This window comes from Pan troglodytes, chromosome 6, assembly GCF_028858775.2.
Source record: "Pan troglodytes isolate AG18354 chromosome 6, NHGRI_mPanTro3-v2.0_pri, whole genome shotgun sequence".
NCBI lineage: Eukaryota > Metazoa > Chordata > Mammalia > Primates > Hominidae > Pan > Pan troglodytes.
Genome location: NC_072404.2, coordinates 148,627,132 through 148,654,510, shown reverse-complemented (window position 1 = coordinate 148,654,510; position 27,379 = coordinate 148,627,132). Strand labels below are relative to the sequence as shown.

General features: G+C 39.5%; 1 protein-coding gene across 2 annotated transcripts in view; it reads right to left on the bottom strand.

Annotated features, from left to right (window-relative positions):
* The window catches only part of EXOC4 (exocyst complex component 4), an 806,860-nt gene extending 779,780 nt beyond the window's left edge, over positions 1-27,080 (bottom strand). Inside the window, exons 1-2 of one of the 2 annotated variants that reach the window (XM_001139207.7) lie at positions 26,912-27,080; positions 4,940-5,129 (exon numbers count right to left, since the gene is read on the bottom strand). In XM_001139207.7, the coding sequence (XP_001139207.1) occupies positions 4,940-5,129; positions 26,912-26,997 (276 nt within the window). In that variant the 5' untranslated portion in view covers positions 26,998-27,080. The remainder of the gene's footprint in view (positions 1-4,939; positions 5,130-26,911) is intronic. The other variant, XM_063815016.1, reaches the window with a different exon arrangement.
* Positions 27,081-27,379: the final 299 nt, after the last annotated feature.

The window sequence follows — 27,379 nt, the reverse complement described above, 5'->3', positions numbered from 1 at the left end:
TGCCTGTAATACCACCTACTCAAGAGGCTGAGGCAGGAGGATCCCTTGAGCCCAGGAGTTTGAGGCTGCAGTGAGCTATGATGGCACCACTGCACTCCAGCCTGGACAACAGAGTGAAACCCTATCTCTAAAATAAATCAATAATTAATTTTTTTAAAAAAGCTTGGACCATCAGGGAAGAAAGTTAAATCCATCTGTCAGCTCACTTTTATCCTCAAAAACATAGAATCTACCAATATAATATAAATCAATATATGAAAGTAATGCCAAAAAATGAGACATGTAGGCCAGGCACAGCAGCTCACGCCTATAATCCCAGCACTTTAGGAGACCAAGGCAGGAGGATAACTTGAGGCCAGGAGTTTGAGACCATCCTGGGTAACATAGGGAGACCCAGTCTCTGCAAAAAAATCAAATATTAGACAGGCATGGTGGAATGTACCTATGGTCCCAACTACTCAGGAGGCTGAGGCAAGAGGATCACCTGAGTGTGGGAGGTCGAGGCTATGGCGATTCATGATAGTGCTACTGCACTCCAGCCCGGGTGATGGAGAGAGACCCTCTCTCAAATGGGAAGCATAAACAGTTCTGTGGTCTCAAGCTTTAAAAGGTGACAATGCACAAATATGAACATCTTCATCTGCCTTGGTCTCCAATGAAATCTATTCCCAGCACAGCAGCTAGAGTGGGCCTTTTAAGATGTTAGCCACATCATGATTCCTCAGGGATCTAGAACTAGAAATACCATTTGACCCAGCCATCCCATTACTGGGTATATACCCAAAGGATTATAAATCATGCTGCTATAAAGACACATGCACACGTATGTTTATTGCAGCACTATTCACAATAGCAAAGGCTTGGAACCAACCCAAATGTCCAACAATGATAGTCTGGATTAAGAAAATGTGGCACATATATACCAGGGAATACTATGCAGCCATAAAAAATGATGAGTTCATGTCCTTTGTAGGGACATGGATGAAGCTGGAAACCATCATTCTCAGCAAACTATCGCAAGGACAAAAAACCAAACACCACATGTTCTCACTCATAGGTGGGAATTGAACAATGAGAACACATGGACACAGGAAGGGGAACATCACACACTGGGGACTGTTGTGGGGTGGGGGGAGCGGGGAGGGATAGCATTAGGAGATATACCTAATGCTAAATGACGAGTTAATGGGTGCAGCACACCAACGTGGCACATGTATACATATGTAACAAACCTGCACGTTGTGCACATGTACCCTAAAACTTAAAGTATAATAATAGTAAAAAAAAAAAAAGACGTTAGCCACATCATGTTATTCCTGTGCTCAAAGCATTACAATCATTTCTCCCATTATACTGATAGTTAAAATCAATGTCTTTCCAGTGACCTACAAGACCCTACGTGACTTCCCTACACCCACCCACCACACCACATGCCCTAGCTCTCTCATCTTTCTCCTGCCACTCTCCCCATGCCTCATTTTGCTTCAGCCTCATCAACCACCTTGCTGCTGCTCCAAACCTCCAATCATGCCCCTGACTTGGGATCTGGGCACCTGCTTCCTTTCTTCCTGGAATGCTCTTCCTGACACTCTTCCTAACCTCCTTCAGGTGTTGGCTCATATGGGCCCTCAGTGAAGCCCTTTCTGGCCAACCCAGCTAAAACAGCAAGTCCCTAGTCTCCCCTCCCTGGTGAGTGGGTGGGGGTGTGTGTAGCACTTCTTACCATCTGCTATACCACACTTTACTTATATATTCACTTATAGTCTGTAGTCTGTCTCCCCTGATTAGAATTTAACTCCACAAGGACAGAAATGTTTATGTTTTCTTCACTTCTACACCTGAAAATCTAGAACTATCCTCAGCACAAAGCAGACACTCGATACATAGAGACTACATAAATGTTGTTCAACGTTATCTATTTGTTCGTTTTCTATCCTCTCATTTGCACATAAGCTCCCTGAGGACAGGAACTGGTGTTTCCCATTTGTGCAGCCCTAGCACCTAAAACACAATCAGCAACATAGCGGGCACTCAACAGATATTTGCTGCATGAATCCTTATTCTTTTGGCAGAAAATAGAAAGAAAATTTCAACTCAGATCTACACATTCTCAACATTTTGCTTGGCTCTGAAATAACGTAGCCCAATCGTTACTGAATCATCCATGTTTTCACTTTAAAAAAATATACACCTATATTTCATATATAATCCAAAGTGCAATTAAAAGCCAAAAATGACAGGAAAAAATTAGTGAGAAAACATCAGTGTTTCCCTGGTGACAAGAAATGGACTGTCATGGTACAAAATTGTCAAAAACAAATTCATTTTCATTCTCCCCCAACACTTTTATTTTCCCATTAATCAATTATTAAAGGCTCTTTTGAAAAGAGCTCTGACCCTTTATTTCTCTACCCAATATTGAAGCTAATTCATAACCCAGAATAATATGACATTTACTTTCGTGACAATTATCAGATATAATAAAGTTTTCATTGTTATTTTCTTTTGCTCAAAACTCTGGCATACTGAAAATGAGGATGGTAAGAAACATGGCTACTAAAACAAATGTGAAATGATCAAGACAAGGCTCTTTTTCAATATCAGGCGAACATTCTTTGTTAGCAGCTAAGATGCTATCGACTCAGAATGATGGGAAGCAAAGCAGAAATCACTGCTGGTGCTTCCCATGAGATTAGGACAAAGTCTTTTCAGTCAACCAGACTAATCAGAAAACACAAATACCATGAGGTCCTTCACCTTTGCTGTTATTACCCGAGGCAAAGCCAGAAGGTCAGCAGCTCTATACATTCATTGACCCCTCTTGAGCTTAGTATATTGGGTCAAAATGGACTACAGTTTACTTTAAATCTAGAGCAAGTGATCTATAACTTTAACTAGTTTCACAGATAAATCCATAGGATGAACTCAGCACTTGTAAAGGCAAAGAATTATAGTATTCCTTTCAAATATGCCCAGTTATAGCCAGGCGTGGTGGCGCATGCCTGTAATCCCAGCTACTCGGGAGGCTGAGGCAGGAGAATCGCTTGAACCCAGGAGGCAGAGGCTGCAGTGAGCTTAGATCGCGCCATTGCACTCCAGCCTGGGCAACAAGAATTAAACTCCGTCTCAAAAAAAAAAAAAAAAATGCCCAGTTAATTTTAAAATATAAAGAGGTCAACACATGGCTTCCAAAAAGGTTAAGAGCATACTGATTCTGGAACTAAACTCTTAGAAGCTGAAAGTCATATATCATCAGTATTTGTAGAAGCATAATTTATGTATCTGCTTACAAAATCATAATATAAGTCTAATGGACAGAAAACAAAACATGAAGATGCCATATGCACAGCTGTTACTGGGCAGATACAGGCCAGCCAGTCCCCTAACCAATCTCATAGCACAGGGCAGTGAATTTTAAACCATGGTCTATGCATCCCTCAGTCCCACAGTGGTGGGGGGAACCAAGTATGATGCTTTGGACCTCTCACCCCAAAACCAAAGAAGAGGAGAGCATTGCCTCTCTTAATGACTGACATGCTGGTATTCTGCAAAATATCGCATTAAAAAAAAAAGTTTCTGCTGCTTTAAAAATGCCTGAAAATCAGCAACAAAGGCTTTAGAATCTGGGAGATTAGAGTTTAAATTCTAAATTCATTGAGATGATTGGACATAATCATCCCTTGCAAAGAATCAGTGTTCAATAAGTGGTGGCAATTATTGTTATTTATCACAGAGTAGTACTAAATGGTATTAAAGGAGTGATCTCAAAAATACAGCTAAAAACCACATAACTATAATGTTATACTACATAACCCTTATTTGATCAGTTCATCCTTTGGCCAATTATGAAAATACTCCTTACAAACCCATTTTATCCTTTAGGTACTAAAGGCATAGACCCAAGAACCAAGAGTTTTCTCAAGGACCTACAGCAAAAGGAAGAAAGTAGGGGAGAAAGGAGGAGTAGGAGAAGAGAGAGACAGGGAGAAAGAACGTGGGGGAAGGAAGAAAGGAAGGAAGAGAAAAAGGGAGAAAAATAACAAATAAAAGAAAAACTGTTCCAAAACATGAAAACTACAAAATAAAAATTAATACACATTAGTCACAATTAAAGCATGATATTCAAGAATTTTGGTTTTTTGCCAGGCATGGTGGGTCACAACTATAATCCCAGCACTTTGGGAGACTCAGGCAGGAGGATTGCTTGAGCCCAGGAATTCAAGGCTTCAGTGATGCACCACTGCATTCTAGCCTAGGCAACAGAGCAAGGCTCCAACTCTAAAAAAAAAAAAAAGAAAAAAATTGTTCTCATAAACATTTCATTTTATGTTTAAATAATTTGTAGGTTAAATTTTCTTCACTTCACAAAAAATACCAAGAATGCACAATAAATGCAGGCAAGTCACAACCAACTTCAATGTAGGAGACATTCTCGCTTCTGTGGTTTGGATTCAGATAAAAGGGTATTCGACTGGCTGCCCTCCAATTCATGTGAGTGTCAATAGGTCAGCCACTAAGATTCAGAATAGGCATTGAATCAACAGTCAGAATATTATGCTTTATTGTTTAGATGTGTGAAATACAAGAATAACTGCTAGAATGAGAATGGAGAATACAAGGGCCAGTATGCCTTCTGGTTTGTTAGGGATGGATCGTAAGACACAAGCAAATGGAGGCCATCTTGCTTGTCTCATTCCACATTGCAGTGAGAAATAATGGCAGAACCAAGGATAAGACACAGGGGAGGGGAGAAATCAGCCGAGGATGCCTTCTGTGATCTTTCCCAGCCAGCCTTTCCAGACACCTGCAGAACTCCTGAAAAGTGGCATTTTGAATCACTTTGTTAAGGACCATTAGCCACTACCATGGCTCCTCTCCAAGCTGCAACACCTATACTGATGGGAAGTGCTGCTACCATCAGACCAGAAGGGAGGAATACCTGCTTTATTTTATTTCGGGAGTTAGTGATGCGCTCTGTGATGCTCTGGTATGTGCGAATGGCTGTCGTCAATTCTGTGTAGTGCTGTACAATCAATTCATCCAGGTCACGGTCACATTTCTCGTAGGCTTCTTCAAGGCGACCCTTTTCATTTTCCCTGTCTTCGACATCGTCACTAGTAGACAGAGTCCTGGTGAAGGCAGAGAGTATATCAAGCTGAGTAAAACTTGAAAGTAAAATGCAAAAGAAAGGTGAAGCAGAAAGTAAAATGCAAAAGGAAGGTGAAGCACATTCATCTTATTAACTAGGAAATGAAATAAGTTACAAACAGAAAACACAAAACTTCCTTCACAGTACATTTCAATAGCCCATCTAAGTGGATTTGTAGTTGCCTATCCAAGGGGCCCTTCTCTTCTGTCATTGGCATTAGAACTGATTTTAATCAGACAGCAGGCAGGCATGAACTGTTCAAGAGACTGGGTAACTCTTGATTTGAGTGAACTGTTCCATTCTCCTTATCAGTGACAAGTCTGATCAATGACACAAAACTAAGGAAGTACTAGGAACAATTTTCTGCAAGAAGAGTAACAAGAAAAGGTGCCTTTCCCAACCCTAGGTATCACTGTACAAAGATAAGATACTTAAGACACTTCAGCCATGTTACAACCATGGAAGGAAAAACAAGGAGGAATGCCAAGCTATCACTATGTCCTTGGCCACCAAAGCAGCCAGCCCTGCAGCTGCCTTACTTCAGGACTTCTTGTTAGGGGAGATAATAAATATCCATTGTTTAAGTCACTTTCAGTTGGTCTTTTTCATACATAGCTGAAAGCACAGTAACTGATACAATTACTTATACACTGAGGAACCACCTTCCGAAAAGCTCATTTGAATGACCTGAATTTGGTATGGAGCCCCCAGCAGTCTGGAAATAAAGTCATATTAATTCTAAAATCTCTTACAACAGCAGTCATCTAAGCTATCCTACAGGACGGTTCCCGCATTTACTAGTCTTCGAACAGCACTAACAAGATTGATATGAATCAACAATAACCAGGGAATGAGATAGATATACTTATTAAAAATATTTCAATAACTTCGTTTGATACATGGACCACAGATCTTTGTTTCCCCTACTATCTTTCTTGGATAATTTTTTTTAATTTAGTATTATAATCAGTAACAAAGGAACCTTTTCCTCTTATCTGTTGGCTGTGGTAATTTAGAGTTTCATTAAATTCCCTCAGATTTGTCAGCTTATACATTCAGCCTAGTTTATTTCATTTATCTTTTTTAATTTAGGGAGGGGGATATTTTAGGTTCTCAATGATGGATGCCATCAATTGTAAGTCCATCATTAGAACTGCTTTCAGAGATGGTCTGTCAGCAAATTAATCACATATCCACTTCTAGATATTTGCAAGCAAAATACTGTACAATAGTCTGCTCTGAACTGTCATTTAGAGCAAAGGATCGTAATTCATGAGCCACACAATATATAAAACTTCTTTTCCAATTTATAGGGAAATTCAGGCCAGTCTTTGACTTCAATCTAACCTCCAAAAAGAATTTTACAATTCTTTTTGTTAGGTGTTAGGAATGCCAAAAGATCAGCTATATCATGAATACGGGTAGGGGGATGGCAGGAACAAAGGCAATGAAGGGAAGGGCAAAAGCCACTCAGGACAGTGTGGGATGCTCAGGAAAGGAACACTACTGGGAACCACAAGACTTGATTTAAAGCCTTTACATGAGAGATCCTGTTTCCTCATCTGTAAACTGGTGACCCTAAACCAGACTACTTCCAAGGTTTCTTGCAGGTAGAGAATACCACCCAAGTGTTTGACTATTAAAGTAAATCAGAGTGGAGAATGTAAACGAAACTGGGCTTCAAAGATAGAGCTACCAAGATTACTTGCAATATTTGGGTACAGAGCAGCTTAGCATGTATCATGTCTTCTTGTTGTTTTAATGATACACAACTTTGCTCTTTAAATCTGAAAACTTCCAGGCTGTTAATCTAAAGTAAAGCACAATCAGAAAATGCCTTCAATTTATCAACTGTCCCAAAGGTAAGGGTTCCTAGATGTTTACCTCTATTATTTCCCCTTGTAACAGCAGTCACAGAATTGTCAAAGCTACACTAGATCGGTTTGCCATCTTTACAAGGCTTTTCATGATTTCCGCTCCACTACCATTTGTGGAAAAAATATGCCAAACATTTCACATTGTTTACCTTAACTAGTTAGAATTACCATTAAGGAAAATGTCAGGCCCAGAGAGAACACCTTTTCTGGCATCAGCTGTCACTGTTAACACATTACTGGATCATTAGGAGTTATTTAGGGAATAGAAAGGGTTACTAAAATGAAGATTAGAGAGGAAATTGGGCCTACTGGGGGTTCTGCCTCCTATTTTCCTTTTTCAAGAAAATATTTATGTAAGAAATACCCTGTGCCAGCTTTGCCCCCATATTTAAAATGTATCCTCTTGATGTAAACTAGGATGAATATTTTGTCTTTAGTGAAAAATATTTACATTATAGAACTCAGAGTGCAAAACCATTAAAGCTTTTTTTTTTAATTAGAGAAAAGGAAGGCAGTAAGGATAATAAAAATAATAATAGCCCCTAATATTTAGAGAGGCTTACTAGCTGCCAGGAGCCAGCTGTGTTGCACATTTTATAGAATGTATGTTTAATCCTCATAACAGGCCTTTGGAGTAGGTCCTATTATTATTCCCTCCCCTCTTTTTACAGATGAAACAGCTGAGATTTAAAGACGTTGAATTAATTTACACCACCTCACACAACGAAGGTTAGGAATAGTATGGGGATTTAAAACTGAGGTTGGTCTGCTTTCAGATTGCACTCCTAACAGCTACAGAGTGGGGTCTCTTCAGGCAGAGTAAAGCTGCCTGGGTGAGAATTGTGGCTCCACCCTACTGACTACTCATGACCTTAGTAATGGCATCTCATTTTGCTCATCTATAAAGTGAAAATACTAAGATACCTTCCACATAGGGTTGTTAGTGAGAATTAAATGAGATCAAACAAGGCCTGGTATGTCATTAGCACTCAACAAATGTTGGTTGTTGTCGTTAGCTATTATTCTTCTAGTAATAACAGTAGTAATGGCAGCAGCAAAGGCAGTAGCGTTTTTCCATAACATAATAAAAAGTACACCCTCTGAAGACAAAAGTTAAAATCCCACCGCCCCCAAATACTAGATCACTTAACTCTGGGCATTAGGTTTAAACTCTCTGATTGTCACTTTATTCCTCCTTAATGTCAAGAATGGTGAAGGCTGAGATTTTATTCTACTCGAAAGCTAAGAGGTTAGCCACAGTTTCACAGATGCTGGCAGAAGACACAAAACTCCTAGAGCTCCTCAAGTCCAAAAGACTTGATCACACTCACAGCACAGCAAGCGGCATAAGTGCAGCATGTTCACATCAGTTCCCCTTGCCCCCAAGTCCCACAAGGGTTAGGCAGATGGGCCCAAAGAGAAGCCTGCCCACATACGCAGCTCCTGGAGAAGAACTCCGAGCTCCAAAAACCGAATCTAAGCTCAGAGACCGGACTGGAAACACATCTGCCCCTTGCTCTGGAGTGAGAGACCATCTCTATCTTCCAACGCTGTTTGCTAAACAAACATCCTTGGCAAAATAACCTAAATCTTAGGGCAATCAGTGCTTGGCTCACAAGAACTTCAGAAACACAAGAGCCCTGAGGAGAATGGTCTCCCAACAATAATAAAATCTAAGTCATTGGGTTCCTTCAAGGATTGAATGCATGATGCCAAGCAATAGTAGGCGGTGAACATTTATTTCCAAGCTCTGTTTTCTTTTCTGCAATATGAGACCAGAAATACAATGTCTCAGACAATAAATATTTGTCTGAGATAAATATTCAATAAAAATTAATAAATGATAGACCATAAAAGCATGAAAGAGGCCAGGCGCAGTGGTTCATACCTGTAATCCCAGCATTTTGGGAGGCCGGGGCGGGCAGATCACAAGGTCAGGAGTTCGAGGCCAGCCTGGCCAATATGGTGAAACCCTGTCTCTACTAAAAATATAAAAAATTAGCCAGGCGCAATGGCCTGTGCCTGTTGTCCCAGTTATTCGGTAGGCTGAGGCAGGAGAATCACTTGAACCCAGGAGGCGGAGGTTGCAGTAAGCCAAGATCGTGCCACTGCACTTCAGCCTGGGCAACAGAGAGAGACTCCATCTCAAAAAAAAAAAAAAAAGCAAAGCATGAAAGAGCTGACTAATTCCAGGGAGAAAGTTCTCATGCACGCTAGCAAATCCCAGCAAATTTCAGTGTGGGATTATCACTAGTCCCTTAACCTGAACAGATAGCAGTGCAGAAGAGAACACTTGTCATTGAGCTCACCCCACCAGCCAGGTCATGAACCTCTCTTCAGCCTTCTAAGCCTCTGTGTAATGCAGAGCTCTACCAGCTGACAAAGCAATTCACTGCAATTTTGAACAGCTTTACTTATAATAAAGCCTTCCATTAAAATAAAATAAAATCAGCCTCTTTATAATTTCTACCCATTGATCCTAGTCTCATCTTTTTCTGTAACCCAAAAAAATGTCTATTCCTTCTTCCATAAAATTTCCCTTTAAATGGTAAAGGACTTTCAATAGTTCTTTCTTGGGTTAAACACTTCCAGTGTCTTCAACTGTTTCTTCCACACCATGACTTCCAGCAGCCCACCATCCTTTTTGCTTTCATCTGAAGTCCCCTCAAAAACAGGTAACACTCACATAGAACTTACTATGTGCCAGGCATTAATCTAAGTGGCTTACATATAATAATTAATTTATTGCAAAAACATCCTTATGAGGTAGGTACCTGTATTAATCCATTTTCATGCTGCCAATAAAAACATACCCAAGACTGGGCAATTTACAAAAGAAAGAGGTTTACTGGACTTACAATTCCACATGGCTGGGGAGGCCTCATAATCATGGCAGAAGGTGAAAGGCACATCTCACGTGGCAGCAGACAAGAGAATAGAGCTTGTGCAGGGACTACCCTGTCTAAAACCATCAGATCTGGTGAAACTCATTCACTATCACGAGAACAGTGCAGCGCAGGAGAGACCCACTCCCATAATTCAATCACCTCCTACTGAGTTGCTCCCATGACACGTGGGAATTGTGGGAGTTAAAATTCAAGATGAGATGTGGATGGGGACACAGCCAAACCATATCAGTACCATACTTATCCCTCTTTGTAGAGATAAAGAGATGGAGTTTTTTATTCAAGGCACAGTCTTTAAGGAGCAGAGTCTGACCTCAAACCTGGGCCATATGGCTCTTAATGGCTTCACTAACCTGCCTCTCAGATGTGCTGAGAAGTGAATACAACATAATTCCAAACGGAAAGAGGTTTTATATCCCACAACATGAACACTATCTTTCTAATAATATAGCCTAAAACTACATTCCATTTTTAAAAATATAGTCCAAAAATTATCCAAGATCCCTTTGACAGTGAGTGCTGACAAGTCAACTCTCACTCATCCTCCACTTGTGAAATTTTAAAACTAAATGCAGAAATTTACATGCATCCCTGTGTTCTACATGTTTGGAAAGGAAGGTGAAAGTGAGACACAGGATACAAACTACTGAGCATCTATAATACACCAGGCAATATAGTGGTTATTTTGCATACCTAATCTAAGACAATCCTCAAAGCAGTCTAGTATAATAAAATATTATCACCAGCCTTTTTACAGATAAGGAATCAGAGGCTCACAGAGGTGAAGTAAAATATACATATGCACATAGTTAATATCAGAGTTGAAATTAAAGCTAAGTATATTTCACTCCAAAATCCATGCTCTTTCTACTATACATGTTACAAAATCCTATCTTTCCTGCCTTCAACTCCTGAGCTGCAGGACGCATACTCTCATCAAGCCACAGTTCATATGTAAAGAGAACAGCAGACAGTTAGGGATGGAAAGAGAGCACCAAGCAGCTTTTTTAGTAATAACAGTCTTGAATCTGGGCAAGATTTAAAAGCATGAGCTAAATAAAAGACATGATCAAAGGACAAATGGCATAAAGTTGCCAACCCAAGATGTATTCAAGTTATTGAATCACTCTAGATTTTTTTTTCCATTCCTATTCTCAAAACGATTATGACTTATAAATTGTTGTCAAGTTCATGGAGGAACATAAAAGAATAAACTAGATTCCAGTTAAGCTGGACACAAAGACATTTCTGGATCATTAAGAATTTTTCATTAAGACAGCTCTGATATTTTGCATGATGAATTACATCTTAACCATGACTAATTAATCCCCAGGAAGGAATTTATTTACCTAAAGGGCTAAAAGGACCACGGTACACATGTAAAGCTACTGTTAACAACATCTAGTAGGAACAAATATGTTATTAAGTTCTAGTGGATTCACAACCATGAGCTCCAAGTGAGTCCCATAAACAAGCATTAAAACCCAGGGTAAATAACTGGAGATCTAAAACTGAATTTGTCTGTTTCCCATTTTCATACTAGCCTCTGTATTTCAGTGTAGACGATCAAATGTTTTGAAAGGAAAATAATCAGTCACCATCACTGGTTCCTTCTGTGGAGCAATTTTGCTTTCACTTTGGTCTTAATAGAGTAATGGAGTCCGGACAGGAGAAAATACATAAAAGTCAGTATTGTTCTTAAAGACAAAAGAAAGATCAAATAAAGGAAAAAGCACACCTGTGAAAATAAGGTCAGTCACCAAAAATGATTCATCACTCAAGTGGAATAAAAGGATGCAAAAAGAAAAACCCAAATCTAGAATACTACCATTAGGAATACACCAAGAAAGTCTCTTACTACCTCATCAACTATATCAAACAAGAGCCATCCACATACACATTAAAGGAACACAGGCTCTGGAATTTTAAAACACCCAGATTCAAACGGAGCTCTGCAACTTTCAAGTTGCTTGACCTTCGGTAAGTGACTTAACTTTTCTGGGTCTGTTTTTTTCTTTGTAAAACAGGTAAGACAATAAGAATACCTGCCTTGCCAGGATATTGTTAGGACTGGAGAAATGTGTGAATGTGCTTTGAAAATATAAAGTGTGATGGAAGTGTTGTCTGATATATTATTGGGAACAAAATAAATAATCTATGAATCACAACATTGTTAGCCCAAATCCCCTAAAGCCTATCCCTTTCTAAAGTTCCTGAGGATATTTATTTCTGAACTGAGATCAGACCTTTTCTCTATATTCTTACAGTGCCTGGTACATTAAGTGCTTAGTAAAAGCTAAGTAATGAGCAGCAGTGCGATGCAGGATCTAGAGAGGTCATGGAGGACAGTTCCCAGCCTTAAGAAACAATTGCAACTAAATTGTCTCACATGAAATGCATGCTCAAAAATCTGTAGAAAAGAACAAATAGTTGCTCATGACCCTATTTAATTCACTTATTCATTCAACAAATATTCACTAAGTATCTATTACTTACCAGGCACAGTTCTAAGGGCCTAGAGATACATACAGCAATGAACAAAACCAATCCCTCCCTCATGAAGCTTATGTTCTAGTGAGGGGAGCTGGGAGGTAACAGCTACGCAAAAGCCAAGACAGGCAAGGAGGAAGGAGGCTACTTCATATAAGGAGGCCAGGGAGGGCCTCTCGGATAAAGATGGCATTTGAATACAGCTTACTAGAAAGTGAGAGACAAAGGGCACTATCTGGGAAGCTGATTCCAGAGAGAACAGACCCTGAAACAGGGTGTGTTTAGCCTGCTCAAGGAACATGGAATGGCAAGGAGGTCAATGTGGCTTTAGAGACTTGAGAAAGAGTGACAGTGACAGGAAATGAATCAAGGAGAAAACTGGGAGCCAGACCAGGCCCAACTTTGTGAGCTTTTACTCTGAGTGTTCTATGAAACTACTCGGGGAAGAGCACCCAGCCAAAGCCTGATAACCTTTCAACCAGTATTTAATGGTGAAACTGAGTAACAATATCTACATTCAAGTTTCATTTTAATTATATCCCACCTCTTCCCAAAAAAGATGTGAGATGGCTTGTGCAAGAATATAAACAATAAAAAGTAAAATACAAATGAGAAAGTGGGACTAAAGAGATGCAGGGCTAAACACCACCAAATAAATGTAAAAGACAACTATGCAGATCATATGGGCAAGCAAAGTTAATATGAAGTGAGCCCCCAAACTAAATCTGAGCTTCCTAGCAGCCCAGGCAAAAGGAGACACATCACATGATATAATTCTCATTCTCAAAAAATATGGACTCCAGTTCCTTTAAGGAAGCAAATTTTGAACTAGTCCTAAATTCTAAAAGAAATCTTTCACTTAAAAAACATGGAAGACCTAATATAGTAAAAGATGTCCTTAACAATCTTCTGAAAACAGACAAAGTCACAAATCTTACATGGCCATTTCTTGTAAGTTCCTTCAAGAACATAACATTAAAACTCAATTCAGGCCTAGAGATTTTGAAAGATCTGAATACAGCCCAGGTACAAAGTTTTCCAACAATTTATTTTAATTTAAGTCTAGAATTTCAGGAACTTACAGGACTAAATAGATCAAATTATGTTTTATTAATTTTAATATAAGCCAGAAAAGCATGCAGTAAGATTGACAAACAATTGTGAAAAATTAACAGCTTGACCAGGGCTCTTGCCCGAGCCTCAAGACTATCTGTAGGTGATGAGAGATTGTCACTCTAGAGGCAGTTTAGGATATTTTATCAAAATAATAAGAGTGCCCAGGGTACCACCTGTTACAAATTGAACTGTGTCCCTCCCAAATTCAAATGTTGAATCTCTGACTCTCACTGTTACTGTATTTGGATACACAGCCTACAAAGAAGGTAATAAAGGTTAAGTGAGGTTTTAAGGGTGGGCCTTAATCCAAACGGACTGATGTGCTTAGAAGAAAGGAAAAGGAAGGAGAAGCCCTCTCCACACATTTACACAGCAAAGGCCATGTGACAGCAGAGCAAGGGAGCCATTTACAAGCAGAGTGAGAGGCTTCTCTAGAAACTAGCCCTGGTGGGTTGATCTTGAACTTGCAGCCTCCAGAACTGTGAGAAAATACATTTCTATTGCTTTAGCCACCTAGTCTTTGGTGTTTTGTTATGGCAGCCCAAGCAGACTAATATACCAAACTTTAAAACACAGGCAGTGTCATTTTGGTTGGTTAACTTTTCAAGATAAATGTTATCAGTCACTCTCCTTAGTCAGAAGCAACACAGATTCTTGACAAATCCACAAGAATTAGCTGCCTAATACAGCCCCAGATAACTAAACTAATTAGCTGGCTATAAGAAATATTTAATGTAATACACCTGAATTTTGGCGACACCTGCAGAATAGTTAGCATTAAGTCATGCTTTCTGAAAACAGTTAATCGGCTTAATTGTCTACTAAAGACATTCCTTGTTGGCATCCAGTGACTTCTCCTCCAGGAATAATAAAGATGAACAAAACAATGAATGGAAATCCCTTCAAGCAACTCAGAAAAACTAATTACAAGTAGAGCTTCACATATCCAAAAATCACTTATCAGGAAGCAACAGCTCTACAGAGCACAATCTACAATAAGAATCAAATCTCAGTGACCCCTCTTAAAAGTACTCAAAATGGGCCCCTAATGGATAAACTATGTCACCGAATCCCTGCCTTTTCTACTCATCAAGCACCTGAACCACCCAATCAGTGCTACCTTCTCTCTTGTTGGGACAATTCCAGTGAAATTTTTTTTTTTTTTAGACAGAGTCTAGCTCTGTCACTCAGGCTGGAGTGCAGTGGCGCGATCTTGGCCCCAATGAAATTTCTTAAACTACATAATGGAAAGAGTACTAGATAGAGAAGGAGTTATCCTGATTTAGTTACAAAATATTCAAACACATTATCATAAGGCAAAAACTAAGCATAAACTCTCAACAAATGCTGAAGAGTTCACTAGTTTCAGAACCTCACTCCGAGATGGAAAAAAAGGTAATTATTAGCTTACTGATCTTTCCAGAACATAATATTCCTGTTGCTACTGATCCCAATGCAAGAAAAAAAGAGTCTAGAGCTGATGTGATTCTTTACAACATAAATCCTGTTTTCTTTCCCAAACTGCTTTTAACCAGAAGACATTAGATTAAGTTATTATATCTATTCAGCCCTAATTTCACAGTGTGACAGTCAGTCTCTCTTTGCCTTTAAAATACTAAAGGGCCAATCTGAGAAATGGCTGACAGTACCATATACCTATTATGTCATCAGGGAAACAAAAGCCTGTCCTAAGTATAAATAGAGTGAAAGTACAAACTGAAGAGGAAAAGATAGTTAAGAATATAAGCACTAAAGAAACAAGTTAAGAAATAAGTTTTCCAAGCCTATTATTCTAAGCAGAACATTTTGTATATGACAAATAGTCTATAAATGCTTCCAGTGAATTATGAAGAGACCCTCATCATAATTCTGAGTTACTCAGAATTATGAGTTTAATGTGTAAAAAATTACACATTAAAGAAATGTCCAAGATGTGTATCACTATATAATCACATAAGATACGGCTTCCCTCAAAGCATAACCAAATCTACATTACACTTTTAAATCGCATTTTATTATATTCAATTATACATTGTGATTGCTTATTTCTTAATTATGTCTTATTAGAGCACACAAACTACAAGATAATCCCATCCCAATTGATAGCAATTCACAATGACAAGTCCCTCTGAAAAAGTTTTCTGATGCATAAAAACAACATCCCCTAACAATACAAAGAGATGTATTTAGTATCAAGTGACAGTAAACAATTTTTGCTTTAAAGTCAATTGAAAATTCATTGGTGTCTTGCTTCAGACAGCACTTAGGGCCAATTACTACACCCAACACATACAGTTTTTCAAGAGTTCAATTAACTCAGTTATAGAACACTTCTGGGGACCAAAAGCTATAAATCTCTTAGGCAACACAGGTCATTATCTAATATTAAGTAAAATCACCCCACTAAGGCATAAAACTGAGCCCAAGGTTGACAAAGTCAACTTAAAATCTACCCCCTACTCTTACTTCACCCAACTCTACCTCTTTTTCTACTTCTATTGCAGCCCCACATCCTTCTCCAAGCATTGTCCACAGTGATCTTCTTTTCTGGTGAGTTCCTCAGAAACAATGTTTTACAAAAAATTAAGAGGTGTTATGTGGTCAAATTTTGGAAATTCTGGGTTATACAAATTGAAGCAGATTTCTTAAATGCAGAAATCAGGGACACTTTAATATGTTATTGTTAAAGTGTCTAGGGGAGAGGGAAGAGGACATAAAGAATATATAGCACTTCTGTAATATACTAATCTATTAAAACATCAATCAACCTTGTTTCCCACCATCTTCCCTCCCCCCAACATATACATATGTAAACACACACACACATATAAATTTTTATGGAATTTTCAACCATGTACAAAAATTAAAAGATCTGTCAAATAGGCCAGGCACGGTGGCTCATGTAATCCCGGCACTTTGGGAGGCCAAGGCAGGCAGATTGCTTGAGGCCAGGAGTTTGAGACCAGCCTGGCCAACATGGTGAAACTCCCTGTCTACAAAAAATACAAAAACTAGCTGGGCATGGTGGCACACACCTGTAGTCCTCGCTACTCAGGAGGCTGAGGCACAAGAATTGCTTGAGCTTGGGAGGCAGAGGATGAAGTGAGCTGAGATCACACCACTGCACTCCAGCTTGGGTGACAGAGTGAGACCCTGTCTCAAAAAAAAAAAAAAAGAATGCTTTTTTAAAAAACATATCTATATAATGTTTATCTCAGAAAAAAAAATTTTAACAATTGCAATTGGCTTCTTGTATCTCTTTTAATTAATGCAAAATATTTGTACATATTTATGGCACACATGTGATTTTGTAATATTCACAGACTGTGTAATGATCAAGTCAGGTGTATTAGTCTGTTCTCAAGATGCCAATAAAGACATACCTGAGACTAGGTAATTTATAAAGGGAAGAGGTTTAACTGACTTACAGTTCAGCATGGCTGAGGAGCCCTCACAATCATGGCAGAAGGCGAATGAGGAGCAAAGTCACATTTACATGGCAGCAGGCAAGAGAGAGCTTGTGCAGGGGAACTCTCATTTATAAAACCATCAGATCTCATGAGACTTATTCACTATCATGAGAACAGCACAGGAAAGACCTGCCCCCATGATTAAATTACCTCCCACCAGGTCCCTCCCATGACACATGGGAATTATGGGAGCTACAATTCAAGATGAGATTTGGGTGAGGACACAGCCAAACCATCAGGGTATTCAGGATATTCATCGTCACTAACATTTATCATTTCTATATGTTGAGAACATTTCAAGCCTGGGGTTTCTTGTTCTAAGGGCTACCTAAACTTTATTGTGCTTTCAAATCACCTGGGAATCTTGTTTAAATGCAGATTCAGCTCAGGTAGGTCAGGTAGGACCTGAGATTCTGCATTTCTAACAAGCTCTCAAGTGATATTTTTAGTATAATTCTCCCATAATATTCAGCACAATGAATAGGTTTTAAATGGAAAAACACTTTAATTATATTCTATTTTATTTTGACAAAGACTTTGTACTTTTAAAAGAATAAATAAAAGTCAGAAAAGGGTCTCCTAAGAATCTTGAAATATTTTATTTTCTTACCAACAGTGTCAAATATAATACAAGAATTTTCCCTTATTACTTCCTGTTAAACTGTACACACCTATGTTTTTCAAAGCTAAACCCCTAGCACATAAAAAAAAAAACTGGCCACTATAAGGACCAAGGTCATAATTTATTTCATGGCTTACTATGCTGCCCCAGTGGGACTTGAACTCCTGAGCTCAAGCAATCCTCCCACCTCAGCCTGTAGTTGGGACTACAGGCACATATCACTGCACCCAGCTGCCATCGCTTTAAACAGCACATTTGAATATCTTATTCTTCCTCTCTGAGAAGATGCAATCCAAAATAGTACTTTTAGAGATATTTTTTTAAAATAAGAAGTACTGATGGACTTCTACTTTAGGCCCAGAAGAAACAACAGGGACTAACAAACAAATAAACAAAACCGGTTTCAAAACACTGCATATTAAGGTGGTTAGAATCTGCAGGGCAGTAATGGAGATGGGAAAGAGCTGCAGCACACGGAAGTCTGCAGATCTGTAGAGGGTCATCAGCTGGGTATTGATCAGCACACGTGTGACAGGTAACTACCCAAGGCCAGGAAAATAACAACCTGAAAGGATTAGAGGAAATAATGATCTGAACTCACACAGGGCTGGAAATAGTGCCTATCCCCCAGGCCAGAGTGAAAAAATTTCATAATTCTTAGGGTACTGAGTGGAATACTCAAAAGAATTTTGTCACAGTAGTGAGACAAACTTAGCCCTAGACTAAATGTTGCTCTGCTCCTAACTAGCAAAACATAAAACAAGGCCTGAGAAGACCAAATTGCTTCCAAGTAACTTAACCACATCTCAGAACAAAGCTCAAGAATAGTGGAATACAAAAATATCCAAAACCAACCACCATCAAGTTAAAACTGACAATGTCTAGCATCAACTCAAAAACTACAAGGTGCCCGGGTGTGGTGGCTCACAGGCTGAGGCCTGCGGATTGCTTGAGGCCAGGAATTCAAGACCAGCCTGAGCAACATAGCAAAACCTAAAAATATATATGAAAATTAGCCGGGCACAGTGGCACACAACTATAGTCTCAGCTACTTGGGAGGCTAAGTGGGGAGGATCACCTGAGCCTGGGAGGCAGAGGTTGCAGTGAGCAGAGATCACACTACTGCGCTCCAGCCTGGGCAAGAGAGCTAGACTCTGTCTCAAAAAGAAAAAAAAAAAAAAACTACAAGGCATGTAAAGGAAGAGGGAAAAAAATTAATCAATGGAAACCCAGAAATGACACAGATGATAAAATTAGTACACAAGGACATTAAAACTGTTATAATACCTATATTCCATTTGTTCACAAAGCTACAGGAAAAGTTAAAACATGTAAGCAGAGACATGAAAAAGACCCAAAGCAAACTTCCAGATAAAGAAGATAGGCTTCTGTATCTTAGATTGAAAAGTATAATCTAAGATAAAAATAATATTACATAGGATTAACAAGAGATTAGGAATAGCAGAAAAGACTAGTGAACCAGCATAGCAACACAAACTATATAAAACAAAACACCAAGAGAAAAAGAATGCATTTTTTAATGAACATCAACATTCCATGAACTGTAGCACAACTTGAAGTGGCCTAAAATAGAAATCTGACCAAAGACATATAAACCTAGACACTAAAATCTATACACACACACACACACAATTGCTGAGATCAATTGAAGGAGAATTAAATGGAGACATATACCATCCATCCACGGATCAGAAGACTCAATATTAAGATGTCAATTCCATATATTAATCCCAATCAAAATCCCAGCAGGTTTTATTGCAGAAACTGACTAGCTTATTCTAAAATTTGTAAGAAAATGCAAACAACCTAGAAGACCCAAAACTACTTTGAAAAAGTAGAATAAAGTTAAAGGGGCCAGGCGCGGTGCCTCACACCTGTAATCCCTGCACTTTGGGAGGCCGAGGCAAGTGGGTCACTTGAGGTCAGGAGTTCAAGACCAGCCTGACCAACATGGTGAAATCCTGTCTCTACCAAAAATACAAAAATTAGCCGGGTGTGGTGGCGCACGCCTATAATCCCAGCTACTCAGGAGGCTAAAGCAGGAGAATTGTTTGAACCCAGGAGTCAGAGGTTGCAGTGAGCCAAGATCGTGCCATTGCACTCCAGCCTGGGCGACAGAGCAAGACTCTGTCTCAAAAAAAAACAAAAAAAAAACAACAAAAAAAAAACAGTTAAAGGGCTTACACTATGTCTTCATAACTTTAAAAAGCAGTAATCAAGACAGTGCAGTATTGTTATCAATATAAACATGAATGGAACAGACTGGAAAGTCAAGAAATAAACCCACACATATAAAGTAAATTGGTTTTTGACAAAGTTGCAAAAGAAAGCAAATACAGAAAGGATAGTCTTTTTAACAAGTGGTGTTGGAAATGGATATCCTTACACACACAAAAAAAAAGTACTGGAAAAAACTGGTAGAGAAGGATCATTCTAGGATGCTGGAAGTGTTCTGTATCTCCAGCTGGGATGCTGGAAGTGTTCTGTATTTTCAGCTGGACAGTGGTTACACAGGTAAAAATTCATCAAGCCATATACTTAAGATTTGTGCACTCTAGCATATACATGTATACCTCAAAAAGGAGGACAAATAAAATTAGTATATAGAGTAAGATCCCATATTTAATAAAAAATTATTTCTGGCCATCAACGTTTCATATACACACATACATTCACATAGAAAAGGGAGGGGTCTGGAATTAGGTTCATCTAATATCAACGATAATAACTTATAGAGGATAAAATCTGAAATAATTTTTCTTACTTTCATCTTCACAGTTTTCTGCATTTTCATTGTTTGAATTATTTATCATGAGAGTACTATTTTTAAAACAATAGAGTGATTTTTTTTTTCTTAAACTGGAAGCAAAAGTATTAATAGTGGATAATGCTGGTGAAGAAAATACAAGTGGGCCGGGGACGGTGGCTCACGTCTGTAATCCCAACACTCTGGGAGGCCGAGGCAGGCCAATCACCTGAGGTCAGGAGTTTGAGACCAGCCTGGCCAACATGGTGAAACCCTGTCTCTACTAAAAATACATTCAATTAGCTGGGCATGGTGCCTGTAATCCCAGCTACTCAGGAGGCTGAGGCAGGAGAATCGCTTGAACCCAGGAGGCGGAGGCTGCAGAGAGCTGAGATGGCGCCACTGCACTCCAGCCTAGGTGACAAAGCAAGACTCTGCCTCAAAAAAAAAAAAAAAAAAGAAATTAAACTATGGGTGATTTTTTCTTCCCTACTGTTCTGTATATGTTTAATTCCTCCACTTAAAAAACGTATATAACTATGAAGACTGTATAGCAATATTTTAAAAAATGTATATACATGGACAAGATCCATACGAAAACCTGAAAAACAGGTAATATTTTGGGAAATGAGATTGCTGGACAATGTTCCTATGACTCGTCTTTAAAAATCTGTACAATACACAATATTGTTGTCCTTTTTATAAAGGACAACAAGGATTATCTCAACAGAGTATTGGGCCCTTGATTTGCTTGTTTATAGTCTTTTCAGTCTTTTAATCTAATAAATGTTTTATATTTTATGTGTGTTTATATTTTACATGTTTTACATACACACATAACCATACATGCATTTAAATCTAGCTTCTTCAGCTGACTCTCAAATTACCAAATAATTACTATCTTAATTCAGCTGTACAAGATTTCCTGGTTACAAAGACAACATCCTGACAAATGGAATCACTCCAGTCAACGCGTCAAGGTTATTTCTGGTGGAAAATTAACATTATAGCCTGGTTGCTATCCGGCAAATTTATTAATATCAAAAGAATCTTCTTAACAAAAGAGGCTACAGATCCTAGAAAGGAGGAAATGAACATATGAGTGCCTACCGTGTGCCAAACTGTGCTAGGCACTTTTATATACTCTCATCTCATGTGATGTTCCAAAAAAACACAGATTGTATTAGCCCACTTTCCAAATGAGGAAACTAAGACGCGGTGGTTTTAAGTAACTGTTCCAAGGTTACACAGGTAATACAGCAAGTTTCAACTACAACACACAACCACAGCAATTCTCACCACAGGCTGTGACCACATCTATGTACAAATAATGGCTTGAAAAAACCTGACCATACCACTACCATCAATACTACAGGCCTCAAAGCCTTCAGGAAATCCCAGTGTTAACAGTTACACGAGGTACACTAAGACATGGGTCCACGACACTAATTCTGAGCCAGAGTATGGTAATTGTGTTGCCCCTTACGTTCACATATGCTGCCAGACATCCCAGGACTTCCTGAAAGCACTGTTTCTGGGTATTCTAGTAGTAATTTTCAAACAACACAGCACCGGTAGGGCCAAGATGTCCCAGGGTACAAAGAGAGCTAGAAACCAAACACCATTATGTGATGGGCTCAAATGAAAAGAAGAGATGGTGATGGAAAGAACATTAACACCTCACCCAACTTCCAAGACTCGGCTCAGAACAGAGTGACTACTTTCCTTTCCTGCCACAAACTGTGTCACGAACCTCAAAGCTGTTTGTTCAAAGCCCTGGTCAAAGCCTGGACCCCTTCAACAAAGTTTACTTTGAATTAAACACAGGGCTGACCAAAATACTCTCCAAGGAGGAAGGGAATTTAACAGGTGTCTACAATAAAGGATTTTCTAAGTTTTTGAAATTTCAACTTCTGTGAAGACATAAAAGTTGATGAAAATGTGAGCCTTCCACTGCCTTCAAACCTCCTTGACATCTGCAACCAGAGTGTGTCTTCAAAAGCTCTGCTCCAAGGTTTCAATAAGGTCTCCTGAAGTCACAACCAAAGTTTGTCTTCCCAATTAAACTGGTTATTACAGGCCAAGTTATAAAGCGACACAACATTTAATTGGAAAGCAAATCACCTAACAGTAAGTGGCAGACACATTTCCCAATTAAAAATCTGGCAAGAACTCACAGAAATAAAATATCTCCAAAATGCCATCTTTCTTATTTCCCATCTAGAGAGGCTGCCTCCTCTGACTTCCCACCAAACAAAAGGTTGGCAAAGGAAATCAACAGAAAAGTAGAAAAATTGTGTGTGTGCACGTGTGTGTGTGTGCGTGCGTGCGTGTAAACCATCCAAATTGTACATCAGCAGGTCAACAGAAAAGTAGGTGTGTGTCTGTGTGTGTGTAAAACTGTCCAAATCATACATCACACATCAGCACGTAATCAGGATTCTGTCCCCCAAGTTAGTTCCATTTTAAAGGGCCAGTGGCAAGACTTAAAACCAAAAGCTGCAGTTGGCAGTAGCCTCCGACAAACTGAATCCCAACCACTATCTGTCCCCTCACCTAAGCCCCACCTCACAGGCCTAAGGGCCTCTTCTGTAAAGCCCTGGAAGTCCACCCTTTGAAACATCTGACTGCCCTGAAATATTTTTATTCGATAATTTTTAAATGATTAAGCATTTTTATTTGAGTCTCAAAGCACTTAAAAAATCATATAATACTTGCATTACAATTACACTATACTTCATCTTTATTTTTGGCTTTTAAATGCTTTAAAGTTTAAATACTTTATACTAGCAAAATAGAGTCATTATTTAACTATTTAGTACAAGGGCTGGAAATAGCGATGAGATTTGGATATTCCCCATGTCTACACCTACTCTGTCCTTAAGTCAAACCCTTATCCACCTGTAGTTTTTTGAATACAATATTAAAAATGACTAACAATAAATGCTACCCCAACTGTTAGGAAAAGCATTGAAAAAATACAAAATTTTATGATACATAATGTAGTACAGAAATTACATTTTTACACATGTGAGCAAGAGAATTAAAGGAGCATTTTTAATACTCACTATTCAAAAAAGAAAAACTACTACTCAGTGATACAAAAAGATATTTTTTAAAAAGCTAAACTGATCAAAATTTTCAAAAGACAGTAGACTCTCTAACTGTCAGTAATTTATTTTGTGACAAAATAAGTCCATGGAAACATGAAAGGAGCTAGCAGGTACCCGGTACATGTTAGGAATGCTCAGACCTTATAAACACGAGCCTAACATGGGTTTTCCTTTTTGTGGCTTGTTGCCAAAGCAACCAGGAAAACTATAGTCTTTGGGAGAGAATTTGAAAACAACGTTAAAGATAGGAGGAGATAATCAAAGTTTTATATGAGGAATTAAGAAAAATGAATGCAGACCGGGCGCGGTGGCTCACGCCTGTAATCCCAGCACTTTGGGAAGCCAAGGCGGGCGGATCACGAGGTCAGGAGATCAAAACCATCCTGGCTAACATGGTGAAACCCTGCCTCTACTAAAAATACAAAACATTAGTCGGGTATGCTGGCGCATGCCTGTAGTCCCAGCTACTCGGGAGGTTGAGGCAGGAGAATGGCGTGAACCCGGAAGGCGGAGCTTGCAGTGAGCCAAGATTGCGCCACTGCACTCCAGCCTGGGCGACAGAGAGAGACTCCAAGACTACGTCTCAAAAAAAAAAAAAAAAAGGAATAATGAATACAATGTTGCAAGAAGGGAAACACAAAGGACATAAATTGAACAGAAATACAAGAAGCAACTTCCAAGTGACAGCACAATTTACTAACAAGAAACATACATTCCTGGTTCTCTTACCCGCAGGACTCTCCCCCCATTCCCCATCCCAAACACCAAAGTAATACTTCCATTGTCCTCTCATTCACTACCACTGTTTATAAAATTTAAACCACTGGGTATGTTCAAAAGCATATTAGGAAGGAAATAACAGGAAGTTATAGCTACCAACATCCTCACTCCAACACCAAAATCTCCCTGTGACTCAAAGAAATGTTGAAATACAAACACCAACACCATTCGGTCTTAAGGTCATATATAACAATGCATCCCAAGCCTTAATAAACTTGCCCAGGATACTAGGTCTAGACATTCCCTTACACCATGCTTGTAAAAACTATATCACAAAAGTGTTATGCAGTGATCTGAGGTGGTCAAGGATAAAGTAGAAAAATGAGGGCTGGGCACGGTGGTTCATGCCTGTAATCCCAGCATTTTGGGAGGCCAAGGCAGGCAGACAACAAGGTCAAGCGATCGAGACCATCCTGGCCAATATGGTGAAACCCTGTATCTACCAAAAATACAAAAATTAGGTGGGTGTGGTGGCGCACGCCTATAATCCCAGCTATGCGGGAAGCTGAAGCAGAAGAATCGCTTGAACCTGGGAGGCGGAGGTTGCAGTGAGCCGAGATCGCGCCACTGCACTCCAGCCTGGGGACAGAGCAAGACTCTGTCTCAAAAAAAAAAAAAAAAGAAAAGAAAAGAAAAGCAATATAATGCACAACAGAGATCAAAGTAAAAAATACCTAGGCCTAAATCACAGTGATAAAATGAAGGTCATATATTAATAAACTGGCATAAGAGATGGATGGATAACCACAAAATCTTAGCCATCAAGCAGTAGGGGGTTCCTCCTGGAGAATATTAAGGAATGGTCAAGCAAAGGCAATGTATGTTCTGAATTAGCATTAGTAAAAAAAGCTTTAGGTTGGCTTTCATGCTGTTTTCAAAAATATGACATTTAGAGTAAATTCAACTGGCCCTGAGGAAAATACAAATAGCATAAAAGAAATGGGAACAGCCTGGAGAATCAAAAGTACACAGATGAGATGACACATTTCACTTTCATTAGAAACAGCCACTCCTCCTGGATTTCCATAACATTTCATGTCTCTCTCGTAGTCTTATGTCATCATTTTTACTGACATGTTTTATCCCCCAGGTAAACTATACTCTCCTCAAGGGTAACACTGTGCCTGCTTCATCTTTGCAAAACTCAGGGCATTTACTCATTAAGTCAACAAATATTATTAAATATGTAATACGTGCCAGATGCCATACTGTCAACTGGCACTAAATACCTATTGTTTAAATAAATGTTGACTATAAGGTAGAAAAAACAAACAAGTTCAAAAAAGGATCCAAATAATGTCCTGGTATTCTAATTCCACAGGAAATTCAGATGGGAAACAACAAACATTCTTATTGGAATTTTAGTATCATGAGATACATCTACACTACCTGCGTATTGTCACAGCGAGAATGTGGGCCTATAGATTCACAATACAACAGCACTTCCTCTGTATGGCCTACCAAGTATATTAAGCATTTCCACACAGAGATGTTTTTCTCTTAAGCCCAAAAGAAAATTAAAGTAATGATTTAATAGGCCATAATCTTAAAGCCTCCTAAATAAGACCCATAAGATGCGTCTTTGTCAGTGAGTGGTAAGTTGTTCTAATGGTTTGATACATGCATTCATTGAAGTGCTTAGTACCTACCAGATAATGCTGGGCCCTGGGTTTTGAAAAGATGATCAACACATTCCAGGAGACTTGCAAGAACTCAAACAAAAGTTTAGCATAGATGGGGAAAAATAAAGAGTGTTTGTTTATGAAAAATAAACGAGTTGAAATTCAAATGCCAACAACGTAAAAAACGTGCCATAATAAATTTTATTTAGATTGGTTTTAGTCAGTACCTGCATCATATCCAAGATTCTTGAAAGGGTTCCCCCATCCTCAATATATTTCGCTTTTTTAAAAAAAAGCTCCTAAAAGATCCACCGCTCCCACTCCACCCCCACCCTAATCTTCTGGGAGGTGCAGAGGGGCAGTGCATGGAGGATAATTTGAAATTGGTTTGGTTCTGTTTTTTAAGGAATGGACCAGAATGCGGAGGCAGAGCAAAAAATTGAAAACCGATGTGTGCCTTCAAACCCAGTCCTCCTACCAGCTCACTGCAGATTCTTGTATTTGTGGCTGTGGCCACGCACAGGTGGTTGAAAGTATCCAGAGTGTGAAAACACAAATCTGCAACTCGTGACAGGAATCTCCGGACTCCAAGGCCTTACACCCCAAAGTCCAGGAAACAAGACGCCTTTCTCAGTGAGTGCTGCTACAGGCAAACAATAAACAAGCATTTTAGGAATCAATAAACACACCTTTACACCTGGTTTTCTCTACCAAACCCAAATAGCGTGCTTTGGGGTCCCGGGACTGTAATAGAAGGTGCTGCCCCTAAAGAAAAGACTGAGGCGGGGCTCCTCTCTCTATAGCTAACCCCAGAAAAAAAAGGTGGGGGGGAAATTGCTGGGGCCCTGGGGAGGGGTTAGAGCCCTGGGGAGGGGCTGCGGGAGGCAAGGAGGAAAGGGAAGGGAGAGCAGGGTGGGACCCAGCTAACCCTTCTCCCTTCCAAAGCGGAGGTCGAGCCGCTGCCCCCAGTCCCCAGACCCTGCCTCCTGCCTCCCTCACCTGATCACAGAGATGAGCAGCCCCGAGGGGTCTTTGCTTTTGCTGACTGTGCTTCTGTATTTCCCACCAGCTGCTTCTGCCGCCATCTTGGACGCGGGGAGAGCCGCTAGGCTCCAAAGAAGCCAAGGGTGCGTAAATTCTGTATTTGACCCCGCAGGAGTCTCCACCAATGGGTGAAGAGAATTCCAGAGGCGCGGAAGTGGAAAATCCAATCACTGAAGTGAGGAGGCGGGACTAAGGGAGCAAGTTTTGAGGCCACGACGCGCGTGTTCTCTCTAAGCACTCTGGGAGTCGTAGTTTTCCTTCTCCGTCTCCTGGGCGCGCAGGAAAGCTAAACCAGCTGCAACTTCATAAGTCTTGTAATGAGTGTCTTCATTTATCTTTATTCTGACTTCCAGCTTTTTTCAGTTTCCTTGCTTTTAGAATTTTGTCAGGCTTTAAATCAAATTTATCTGATGATGCCAAAAT